Source organism: Sceloporus occidentalis, unplaced genomic scaffold (assembly GCF_023333645.1).
Source record: "Sceloporus occidentalis isolate IW3139 unplaced genomic scaffold, rSceOcc1.0.p SCAF_4, whole genome shotgun sequence".
NCBI lineage: Eukaryota > Metazoa > Chordata > Lepidosauria > Squamata > Phrynosomatidae > Sceloporus > Sceloporus occidentalis.
In genome coordinates, this window is record NW_028316984.1 from 93,606,076 (window position 1) to 93,619,240 (window position 13,165).

The 13,165-nt window shown below is 37.8% G+C and overlaps 1 protein-coding gene across 1 annotated transcript in view; it reads left to right on the plus strand.

Moving 5' to 3' along the window:
• Nucleotides 1-13,165, plus strand: part of MUC2 (mucin 2, oligomeric mucus/gel-forming) — an 87,271-nt gene that overhangs the window by 24,573 nt on the left and 49,533 nt on the right. Inside the window, exons 20-29 of the mRNA XM_089523094.1 lie at nucleotides 937-1,047; nucleotides 1,894-2,076; nucleotides 3,405-3,644; nucleotides 5,359-5,515; nucleotides 7,686-7,814; nucleotides 8,048-8,204; nucleotides 9,445-9,488; nucleotides 10,859-11,056; nucleotides 11,211-11,240; nucleotides 11,592-12,416. Of these exons, the coding sequence (XP_089379220.1) occupies nucleotides 937-1,047; nucleotides 1,894-2,076; nucleotides 3,405-3,644; nucleotides 5,359-5,515; nucleotides 7,686-7,814; nucleotides 8,048-8,204; nucleotides 9,445-9,488; nucleotides 10,859-11,056; nucleotides 11,211-11,240; nucleotides 11,592-12,416 (2,074 nt within the window). The remainder of the gene's footprint in view (nucleotides 1-936; nucleotides 1,048-1,893; nucleotides 2,077-3,404; nucleotides 3,645-5,358; nucleotides 5,516-7,685; nucleotides 7,815-8,047; nucleotides 8,205-9,444; nucleotides 9,489-10,858; nucleotides 11,057-11,210; nucleotides 11,241-11,591; nucleotides 12,417-13,165) is intronic.

A 13,165-nucleotide genomic window follows, 5' to 3' on the forward strand; every position in this document is an offset into this window, starting at 1 on the left:
GAGTAACCTGCCACAGAGACTGGAATATCAAATCCTCATGGTAGATATTACTTTTTCCTTGAGGCAGTTCCTCTTATTCCTCCGGCTCCAATTCCACTAAATTTAGAAAGAAATTGAGAGCAATTTTATTATAAATATATTTAATCATGTTCCAGTGATCTGAGTGGGAGTCAACCACTTTTGTTTGGATTGGAGAGGCTGTATGGATGATCCGTGAGATGGAAGATCCATATTCTGGTGCTCTTTTGTGTTTATGTTTTGTACCCTTCAGAAACATCTTAATTTAGTTTGTCTTCAGATTGCTTTAAATACAGAGAAAGAGCACATGGCAAAGACCTTCTTGATTGGTTTAACTTTGGACTCAGGAAAAGTAAAACCTAGTTTGACTGCTGCCATGTTAAAGAAAGACTCCTTGCACATGGATAGCTAGCACGTAACTGACAGGATTAGGGTAAAACAATTCCTCTCAATGACTCGAGACTTCCCCATGTCTGGGAAAGATTGGCTTCATTCTTTTGTTTTATGCTGGCCACATTTAAACATGCAGTATTTGCAGTATACCACCAACAGTGTAAAATGATACTGTTGAGGAACAGGACATCCATGTGCTACTTGTTCATATAGAAAGTGATCCTCTCTTAGCTTCCTTCATTACATAGTAAATTATGATATATAATTGGATGAACCCAGACCAACAACATTTGCTGTTTGTTTTCTCATGTTTTGTTAATCCACCTCATTCATTTTTTCTGTTCTGTGGTTGCTTTGAGACCAAACAAACTCAGAATAACCAAGGACCATTAAACAGGAAGCATAGTGAGCTTGCTATAAATGCAAATATTCAATATGGTTTGAATGGGTTTTTAAAATACAATTGAAAATGAGAATAATCTGTTTTGGCTTTATTTTGTTCAATGTCTTTTTCACATTCACTAGGACTATTGTGGCAACAGAGATTCAGAGGGAACATTTAGTGTCATCACAGAGAATGTCCCATGTGGAACCACCGGAGTCACTTGCTCCAAGGCCATTAAGTTGTTTATCGGGGTATGTATGAACAGAGGTGTGAAAATTGGTCAGTTTAATTATTGTTACATTTCTTGGAATCTCACCTGCACTGTCATTCAGTCCAGTCTCCAAATCAGGTTGCAAGACTCCTTTTCTTAAAGTACAGTAGGCAGTAGGCATTTTATGCACTTCCCCCATTGAGAAAAGAGAACATAAGCGTGTTTAAAATGTGTATTTTCCTTACAACATGTTTACTTATGTGCAACTACAAAAAAGAGCCAGCATGGTGTAGTGATTAGAGCACTGGACTATGACTCTGGAGAACAGGTTCTAATGCCTGCTTGGCCATGGAAACCCTTAAGCAAGTCAGATAATCTCAGCATCACAGAAAGGCAAAATAAATTCCCTCCAAACAATTTTACCAAGAAAACTCTGTGATAGGTTTGTCACCATAAGTTGGAAATGATATGGAGGCACAACAACAGATATACTCTGTGTGTGTGTGTGTGTGTGTGTGTGTGTGTGTGTATCACAGAAAGAATTGGAAGTTCACAATTTCTTCCCAATGACAGAGATTTATGATACATGTAAACTTTTATTAATAGTCTTACAGGCCATGGATCAGATAAGTTAATAAAATACTATTATTGGTCAAAACAAATTTCCTTTCCATTTCTGTGCATGTGTATTTTAAAGGGAAGCAGATGAATGTCACAGCCCATTTCTGCTAAAAAGTAGGTGTTTGAGGAGTAGTGGTGTGTCCCTCCTTAAGGTGTCACCTGATGCAGTTTGCACGCTCCACAACCCCCTAGTGATGCCACTGCAATTAAGATGTCAATGTCTGTTTACATTATAGAGTTTTAATTACATCTTCTTTCTTTTTAGAACACTGAGCTAAAGCTGGAAGATAAAGAGATAAAAAACATTAACTTGAATGCAAGTGGCAAAATGATGCCTTGGTTTTCTCAGAGAGTTGGCCTGTACATTGTAATTGAGATCGGCAATGGTATTATGCTTGTCTGGGACCAGAAAACGACAATTTTCATCAAGCTGGCACCACATTATAAAGTGAGTGACTATGGAGCTTTTTTCTATAATGCCATGAAAGATTTTTTTTATTTTTGATAAATGAATGAAATATTACCTTATGGGGTCTGTGGCCCAACAACACCGGGAAGGCGATGCATTCTACATTATATAATCATTACATTATATAATTATATAATCATGAATGATTGTGCTTAGAGTTCTGTAATTGTATGGTTTTAATTGTCTGTACACTGCTTTGATCTGTGGAAAAGTAGTATATAAATAAAATTTATTATTATTATTATTATTATTACATCTTTTTTGTACCATCAGCTCTCTTCTCTTATCAGCCTTGCAGATATAGGGTGGGATGTGGTTGAGATGTTCTTCCCCAAAAGAATATCTGGAACCCTTTTTGCAAATAGGCTAACATTTTAAAATGGGACCAATATTAGGCCCTATTTATTTTGATTTTATATATTCATTGTTACTCTTGGTAACTGCTTGCAATTATTCCAAGATGAATTATTTCAAGCCTCTTACTGAATAATTTACATAGAATCATAGAATGATAGAGCTGGAAGAAACCTCAAGAGCCATCCAGTCCAACTCCCTGCCATGGTCAATAGGCCACAGAATAAACTGAGTGTGCCTAGTTTGAAACTAAATCATTCCACCCCTCCCTCCTCGCTTTGAGTATCCTTTCCCCCCACTCATATAAGATACACTAATTCTTGCCCAGGATCAGACAAAAACATTTTACTGGATGATGTGAAGGATAGTGTGGCATCTTGCATCATTCAAGATACAGAAGCTCACTGACTACTAGTTGAACTTTCATTCATCACTGATGATGGAATAGCATCTTTCATCACAGCTGAGAATTGCAGACCATTTTCTGGAGTTAAGAACAGACTGTGTGGCTCACAAAGATCTTTCCTCCACAGAAGACAGAAAAGTTACCCTTTTGGATGGCAGTCCTACAAATGGCCCAGTCACTGTGGGTATTGGCCATGTTGTTTGGGAGATTTTGGTGTTGTACTGAAAAGTAATATTCCAAGCTCTGGTATATGCCAAAAGAGAATGCTTGGGAGGCCCAGGAAGATCAGTCAAAGGGCTGGTGCCTCTTGGTGATAGTCTCACTATGTCTAATAGTAGAGCTGCCCCTTCTGCTCTCAGTTTTCAACACATTACTTTTTGTTGTTTTTTGTTTTACTCTAAATTTGTCAGTATCCATGACTGCTAATGCTGGGGCAGTGGAAAATCTTGAATTAAACTTTTTTACAGTTAAATTTCTCCTCACTGATTACTTTTGCTGACTGCATTAGATGTGCTTGCTCTAATGTCCTGCATTTTCCTCCCTTCAGGGAAAGATCTGTGGCTTATGTGGTAACTTTGATGACAAGGCTGGCAATGACTTCACAACAAGGAGCATGGTTCAAGAAAATAGTCCACTAACATTTGGAAATTCATGGAAAAGGGACAGTACATGTCCTGATGTGGAGACAGTCATTCAGCCCTGTGAGGAGAAACCTCATCGCAAAGCCTGGGCAGAGAAAGAGTGCAGTCTCATCAAAAGTTCTGTTTTTGTAACATGTCACAGTAAGGTTGGTATTGTTGCTTTGTTAGTGGGCAATATTTTGGTATAGTAATAGGGCTGCCAAGTGAAGTGCAGAGAGGGTTTTTAATAGTCTGATTGAAGAAGGGTTTTCAACAACGATTGCTTGTCATGTAAACTCTATGTGCTTGATTTCCCTCTTACAACTATTAAAGGTGTAGAGACCTGTCATGTATTTCACCTGACCACCCTATATAGTGGTCTTGAAGAAAATGAAATAGTTGAGAGACCATGTGCATCAATATCTTCCCAGAACACTGTGACCCTGATCCAAAGGAAAGCTTGTAGTATACAAGTCCCTAACCATGAATATTCCCACAGAATTAATTTAAATTGATTTATTTCAGTGAGACTCAGGGTTATCAGACTGAAGACTAGAGAGGAGTCTTCTGCCTTAATGGTTGTATAAGAGATGGAATTTCAGCAGGTGTTGCTTGCCATGCAGCCAGGTAACAATTAGTGCCTGCTGAAATTGCCTCTCTTCTGTGCAGCCTTTTATTTCATGTGAGTCCTCTCCAGTCTTCCTTGCTTAAGAGGAGTCCCTATTTGTACTAGTCATATCTGCAGTTCTTTCCCTATACATGCCATTGTTGCTGATTAGTTTGGGCTTAGAGATGAGTCAGACTTCAGCTATTTGGACTCCAGTGTTCTGAGGCTGATGTTTTGCAAAATATTTATTTGTTGGCTTCTGCACAAAATAAGTTTGGGATTTTGAATAAAACCAAGTTATTTGCACAAAACACATGGAAATAAATAAATAAATAAATCCCCCTCCCACAAACTTTCTTTCCACCCCCAAATCTTGAAATGCTAAAAATTTAATAATTGAAAAATGTGCCAAACCTTTCCATACTCCTACTAAATAAGGATAAATGTTTTGAAATGATTTGTTTTTGCATGTAGAACAAAGCAAGTGATGATTTACATTGCTATCATAGAGAAGGATATATAGGTACAGAAAAACCAGAGGGAGATGTTACGGTAAACCATGTTTAGTGCTCCCGGTGCTGGGCTAGATGCTGGATTTCCATTTATCCTCCTTTATCCTCTCTAGAATTCAATTTGCTGTGGCAGTTGTATTTTGTAAAATTCTCTCTGAAATAAAATTTATTGGCCTAAATTAATAGAGTAATTAGAGTAGAAACATTAAATTAATGGAAACATGGTAAAGTGACAATTACTGAAGCTTCATTGTTTCAGTGGGTAAATTCCAGTTGAGACTAACAACAGAATTCAAGCTTTTATAGACAGAGGTCCAAAACACAGTGCAGAAATAATCCAGTTTCAGAAAGTTTTAACTGCCCTGGCTCAGTGCTCATGAATCCTGGGATTTGTAGTTTATTGTGGCACCAAATCTTTCTAACAGGGAAAGCTACAGTTCCCAGAATTCCCTAGCACTGAGCCAGGGCAGTTAAACTGGTCTCAAATTGGATTATTTCTGCAGTGTGTTTTGGACCAGACTAGAAACAGGATTTTGCTAGTTTAAGATCTCAATTGCAAGTTCCCCAATGTGCTTCATAGGATGGAGGAGATCACTGTTTCATAAATAGACTGTGAACATGAACAGCAAAATATCTGTGTGCTATCAACTGTGAGGAAACCTAGGTAAGAGTTGTGGATGGTTGAGGATGTTAGGGCAGTGGCACTGTAACAAATGATTCACAGAAATTTCCCACTTGTGTAATACTGTAACTTTTTAATAGGTGGACCCAGAGCCATACTATGATGCTTGTGTACATGATGCTTGTGCCTGTGACACTGGTGGGGACTGTGAATGCTTCTGTACTGCAGTTGCTGCCTATGCGCAAGAATGTACTAAAGCTGATGCCTGTGTGAACTGGAGGACCCCTGAAATATGCCGTGAGTATTGCCAGATGAAAGATGTCTGAGTATATAAACATGAATAAAATACCTACATACTGTATAAGATGACTCAGGGAACTCTTACTTTACAAAATTGGTTACTCTTTTAGAAACATTATTTTTATCAACCTAAACCAGGGTTGGCATGGTATAGGCTACCGGCTGTGTGCAACTCCCCAAGATCAATTTTGAAATTCCTGAACCACCCCAGAGGCATCTAGGAGTAGTCGTTTTATGATACAACAGGCTGCCGGGACCACAGTACCCTATGAGCTAAGCAACAGCAATAGCAATGGAAGTAAACTTCCCTTCCACTTCCACTTTTTATTTTTTTGTAACTTTTGAACATTTCTCATCCTGGTGAGGCCCACTTTGGGTCCAGGGATACAAAACTTGCCCTTGGAATTGCCCCCACCCTTCAAACCAGTTCTGTATATTTAAAACAGACCAGAGTTTTCTGTCTAAGCCATTTCTCCCCCCCCCCCCGCCGCCCCAATTTTTAATTTTTTTTATTATTAAAAAACAAATATGTAGATACACAAAAAACCATAGACACCCCATCTCCCACATTTAAGACACAAACAAACCATCACAATATAAAAATACAGAAACAAACAAAAGACAAAAAAGAAACAAAACAAAATATACTTCCTCATCTGTGATATCTTTATATCTTCATTGATACATTTCTTACTTCAGACCATGTATAATAATTCTTCCCTCATAGTTATTAACTCACTATCTATTTACTCACATCATAAATATTGAAATATTTATCTCTTACATACTCTAACATCTAATAAACTTAAAATAATTACTATCTTTCATGCAATTATTCCAAATCTATTACAAAACCTGTTCCCCAGTCATGTTGCAAATGTACAATCAAAGGTTTCCAGTCTTTAAAGTTATCTAAGATTTCCCCCTTCACCAAATATGTAAATTTATCTGTTTCCATGTTAATCATACAATTTCATTAACCAAATTTTAGGCAATAAGTTATTTCAAATGATATCTACAGATTCTGAATATAACTTTGGCTTATGTTTATGGCACCTTTGATTATGCCTTCAAAATGAAATTTATGCGTGAGGAATCATGGATATAGAAGAAAATCAATAGGTCAAGTATGTACAATCCCAGTTTTCAAAGAATCCAGGGAAAAGAAGAATCCACCAGGCCCTCTAGCTGGCTAGCTACTGTAAACTTGTGGTTTGTCACATAAAATAGTCTCCATCATATCTGATGAGCATCAGTCTATCATCTCATCAGCTTTACTATTAACTCACAGTTAACTAGTGGTAATTCACATGGCTGTTTCTTCTACACAAATTTGCTCTATTTGAGCTGCCATCCTAAACGCATTAACCTAAGAAATAAATGTCATCTGAATAAGGAGACTTAACATTTGAATAGAGGTGTATAGGATTGTGCTGTTAGTGAACTTCTGTGAGATATGTGTTCATGTATCATCCAATCCATTGAATGTTTCAGTACATGTGCAAAATGCCTTCCAAATATGATTTACTCCTATAGTCTGAGTGTGTTTTTGAAACATTCTCAATGTATTCTCATGGAATGATCCTGCACTATGAGTGTATATCAGGATCCACTTTACAGATGATTCTTCCAGTGCATTAAGAGGAAGAAGTGGGGATTTGCGAGAGTTAAGATGACATGAGTGGGGACAGTGAATGTGTGGAGCTCTATTCTTCTCCATCATGTCACATCTCCTGTTCCATATCTAAGGGCCCATACAGACAGGTCAAAATAAAGCTGCTTTGGGTCACTTTGGAGGTATACTTTTAAAATGATGCTAAGAAGCCAGAAGCTGCGCCAAAGCTATGCAGCAGTCCCTAGGACTGGAGTGTGGCTTTGGTGTGGCTTCCGGCCTCTTAGGACGCATGCAGCATTTAAACAGCATACCTCCAAAGTGACCTGAAGCAACTTTATTTTGGCCTGTCTGTGTGGAACCATAATTACATGGAGGGGGATTAGTGGTTCAAATCAAAATGTTTTATAGCAAAGTAGAATAAAGAGGATTTTCAGTTCCATAAATGATAGAAATGATTCCAGAGTGAGTGAAATGCATGCAACCATTTTGTTTAGATGGGAGCAAGATAACATCTGTTCCTTGATTTCTGATTATTATCTATTGTTTTATTAGCAATCTATTGTGACTTCTACAACCCTTCTCCTGATGTATGTGAATGGCACTATGAGCCTTGTGGACGAGACCTTCTAATCTGCGAGATCCCTAATAATATTGCCAACATCACAGTGCCACCATTGGAAGGTAAGAAATTGCCACTTAGTGGTAATGTTTGCTCTTAATGGGAATATTTTCTTGGATATTCAGTTTGGAGAAACTACATTTCATTCACTGGGCTAATAGTCCCTCTTCTACAGGCCTCAGGGTGAGATGAGGAATTTCATGCTGCCCTGAAAAGAAAAGAATTCATTTTTACTATGTGCTCTTTTAAGCAACTACTGCAAACATTTAACAAAACATATCTTTCTGGGCAATAGGTTGCTACCCAAAATGTCCTCCAGAGCTCCCTTTCTATGATCATGGAACAAACAGATGTGTCACAGAAGATCAGTGTTCCTGCTGTTATAAAGACATGTGCTACCTACCTGGCGAATTTATACCCAACTACGAACCCAAAGAACTGTGCCAAGAATGGTATGTTAAAAATGCATAGTGGAAAGAGTTCTAAAGTGGCAGGAAGGCATTTATGCAGATAGAGATATTTAAATTGCTGTCTTCTGGGCTTGCAAATAGTCATTTTATGAACACAAATCCTGTTTTCAGCTGGAAAATATTTGTACAATGATAGCCTAATATTTATTTGGGCATGTTGCATACTGAATGTTACAGGTGTCTCCTTTAACAAGGAGATATATCTATCTGTCATTTCTACTCTAACTAGGGAGCTGATCACACTTCCCTTTCCATACTTTCCTCCCAATCTAGGCATGAGACAAAAACTTTTAAACATGGATTTTATCACACACCTCCATGCCATGGCATGATTTTCCCATTCTTTGCAAGGTGTGGGAGATGTCAGACTGGGTACGGGATGCCTCTTGCCTGAGCATGGAGGTGTGTGATAAAATCTGCATTTAAAAGTTTTCATCCCATGCTTAGCTCAGGAGAAAGGGGCTGGAAAAGGGCTGGAAAGGGCAGTGCCATAAACTCCTAGGTCATTTTAAGTGAAATAGCCACCATGCACAATTCTTGACTGAATTCCTTGCCACATATCAATTTGACATCCCTATTTATCATGGTCATGACCATCATGGAACTGGGGCTGAGTTTTAGAGGTTTATACATTTTGCTGTTGTCATTGTTTATTTCCGAAGCTGGAATGACTTAAAACTAAGCTAAACTATTTGCCAGTTATTTCTTTCTAACCACTTTGATTAGAGCTATGAAGATATCACCTTTTACGAGGTTAAAATCTGTGCAGTTGAACTGTTTTTGTAGTAAAGTGTTGACTAGGAGAGGCTTAAATGGCCAGGTCCAAAGTACCCAAATAAGTATCCTTTTCCTTATGTTCTTTTCTGTTCCTTCTGATCAGCAAAAGAGCCCTGTTTAAGGCTCTCTTCATAGCAACTGTAAATGAGAGGAGGCTAAATCTTTTATATACCCTGTGTAAATATCCTATCTAGGAATTGCCTTCTCTGGCAAATACTCCTGGTTGATTCTATTAATAAGCTTCCAGATGCTAAAACACAGAAACTAAAACAGCCCCTTTCAAAGAGAATAACTTGCTTTGTTAGGCAATGTTGTATACTTTTTATGTATTTTAAATCATAGTATGGCTTTCAGTGTTGTAACTCACTGCAGAAATAATTGCAGGATGAAAATAGGAAATAAAACGTTCAAATATTTCATTCCTGATTTTTTCTTTCCATTTCAGTTTATGTGTCTCAGGAATCCATGTACAATGCAAGCCTAAAGATGGTATGTTTTCTCTGTCTCTCTCTCTCCTTTCATAACACAAAACAAAAGAGATGAATACTTTCACATATACTTTCCAAGCAGCTGAAGACTTATTTAGAATGAGCTTCTCCTATACCTTTTCCTTGAATAGACCTTTTCCATTTTGTAAAATCACTCCTCAGCAAAGGGTATCACTGAAGAAGAATTGGGTTAGTGAAAAAACAAACAAACCCATTAAGCACTTCTCACGTTGTTGTTATCAAATATCATTAAAAAATTTTTCATAGTACAACCCCATGCATTTTATGTGAAAATAGCGCTGAGTATAATGCAGGTTATCTTTTATGATTCTAGCCTTCATTCATAATTCTAGAGCACATTGTATCATAAAAAAAATTACATTTAATGGCAGCTTTAATAAGTGTGTAAATCAGAGCATTGGGTTATATAGGCTTTAGTCCTGACTGAGCCATAAAACTTCTCAAGACAGCCACTGTTTTTGAGTCTGATGTACTTTGAGCATCAGAGTAGGATTCTGGAGACCAAAGTTTGAATCCCCACTTGGCATGGAAACCCACCTTGGGAAAGATACACTATTTCAGCTTCAGAGAATTGCGAAGACAAATCCCCTCTAAACCATGACAAGAATGCCCCATGATAAGTTCACCTTAGGGTTGCCATAAGCCAGAAACAACTTGAGGGCACGCACGCACACAAAATGCAGAGGAGAGCCAAGTATGCTTACCTGACTTAATTAGAGAGAAGATGGGATATAATTTTAATTAATAAATAAGTAGATAACTTTGTTTGAAGTCTTGTTATGTTTTGACTAAGTGCCCATCATTACTATTAGTGGAATGAGAATCCATATCCTACAGAAAGATCTTGTGCTACCAGAGAAAGAAAGTTGGAATATAGAATTTATATGAGGTTAGCCATTTATATGGGTTCTGCTTGGCTGGGAATAAGCATGATTGTGTGGCAAATTTTCAGATAAATAGCCAATTTAATTCCTGTGTGAAGATCTTTACCATAGGAATGGTCTTGCTATGGAAACTATGCTGTTGCTAACTCTAAGGATGCCTTGGTCTTACATTAATGTACTTCATAGATTAATTAGACATTACAAACGTTCAATCATAATCATATTTAATAGGAAGTAAGTCCCATATATTTCCATTGAGTGTACTTACACATAATGTGCCCATGGTCAAAAATATTAGTAATATGCCAAACATAATCAGATGAAATAAGAAGTATTCATTTACATTTAACATTATAATGGAACAAGACACTATTTGCTTTCTGAATTATTGTATTTTGATTTTCTGTTTCTGGCTATGCTTTGGACAGAACCGTTTAACATGCTGGTTTCTTTTCCCCCCATGCAGGCTGCTGTGTTTTTGAAGGCAAAGAATACAATGTGGGAGACAGCGTTTTTGAGAAAAACGGATCATGGTGCTTCACTTGGATTTGCACATTAAATGGCACCATGGTGCCTCATTTAGAAATCTGTACTACAACATCAACAGTTATTCCTACAACAACTTTTTCAACTACCTCTTCCACTACTATCCCAACAACTTCAAGTAAGCTTGCAACAATGTTAAAATACACTGGCTACTTTTATTTTTTTTAAATAAAAGCAGTATAAAAATGAAAAGCAGTTTAAGTAAAATACTGAATAATAAACACTTAAGATGAAACAGAAGAACTCATTGTGTTTCTCTCCTTCTATTTCAGCCTCTACTACAATCACTACATCTGGAACAAGTAAGTCTTAAAACAGAATTTAGGGTGGGGACATTGTTTAGGGATGGAGCAAATGTTTTGCATATATACACTCTTGGGTTCAGTCAATGGATCTTGTTAAAAGAGACTTCAAGTAAAAGGACTGTGGTAGACCTTCTGCCTGAAACCCTGAAGATAGAGCTAAAGAGTCTCAGGATAAGAGCATTTTTCTTTCCAGCTCTCTAGTTTGGGAAATTCTTTATAACAATTTTTTATTGGTGGGTAGTGGAGAATTTGGTGATTCCAAACTAATATTATTTTATAATGGAAATATTGTTCAGATGAACTCACTGAATTAAACTCAGGAGAATGACTTTCAAATTTGTCTTGCAGCTTCATGCTTTTGCCACTGGAGTAAATGGTATGATGTCAGTTATCCCAAGGATGAACCAGGAGGTGGTGACTATGAGACATATGATGCCATAAGGAATAAAGAAAAAACATCAATATGCTCAGCTCCATTAGCTATAGAAGACATACGGTGCAGGGCTAAAAATGCACCTGATGAAAGTTTAGCAGATCTGGGACAGAAAGTGGAGTGTAATGTTACCTATGGACTCATTTGTAGAAATGAAGATCAAGATAAGACACTCTGGAACCTCTGCTATAATTATGAGATTAGCGTATACTGCTGTTCACCTATATGTGCACCATCAACCACATCACCTACCACCACACCAACTACCACTCCCAGCACTACCACTACCTCACCTACAACTACATCAACTATTCCTACAACTACCACCACCACTACCACCACACCCACTACCACTCCTACTACTACTTCAACACCATCTACCACCACATCACCTACCACTACACCAACTACCACTCCCAGCACTACCACTACCTCACCTACAACTACATCAACTATTCCTACAACTACCACCACCACTACCACCACTTCTTCCACTACCTCCACACCCACTACCACTCCTACTACTACTTCAACACCATCTACCACCACATCACCTACCACTACACCAACTACCACTCCCAGCACTACCACTACCTCACCTACAACTACATCAACTATTCCTACAACTACCACCACCACTACCACCACTTCTTCCACTACCTCCACACCCACTACCACTCCTACTACTACTTCAACACCATCTACCACCACATCAACGACTTCTCCAACTACAACTACAGGTAATTAATAAGTTATGATACTGCTTTGCATACATGCATAGGTCTGTTGGTGCTGCTGCTGTTGCTACTGTTGTTATTATCATCATCTTTATTTACATCCTACCTTTTCCCATAGACTGAGATTCAATGCAGTTTAAAAATTAAAATGATTACAAATCCCATGGAGCTTTGAAAGCTTGCAACAAATATATTGTGCATTTCCAATAAAGATAGAACTAAACTGTTAATCATACTAAAACAATTTACAGTACATCGTAAAAAGTGAAAGAAAAAACCAAACATTTTAAACAGGATAATTTAAAACGACGCAGCCCTCTCTTACAGCCCTTTCTTTAAAAGCCTCTCTGAATAATAAAAAAAGTCTTTGCCTGTGGATGGAATGACAGAAAGAAGGAGGCCATTCTAGCCTCATTGAGAAGAGAGTTCCAAAATCTAGGGATAGACAAGAGAAGGCTCTGTCTTGTAGGAAGGGCGGTATACAAATAAAAACATTTATTATTTCCAATAGTTATCCCTGTGAAGGCAGTGGGACTGAAAGAGCAGTCTCCTCTGTTAATTTCTGGATCCAGACAGCCTCTTGGGGAGAAACGATTTTTCAGTAGACTAGATCTAAGCTGTATCGAGCTTTATAAGTTATAACCAGAACACTGAATTTTGTCCATAAACAGACTGGCAGCTGTTGGAGCTGTTTGAGCCGGGTTGTTGCCTGACCCCTGGCTACAACTCTTTGTACCGCGTGAAGTTTCAAG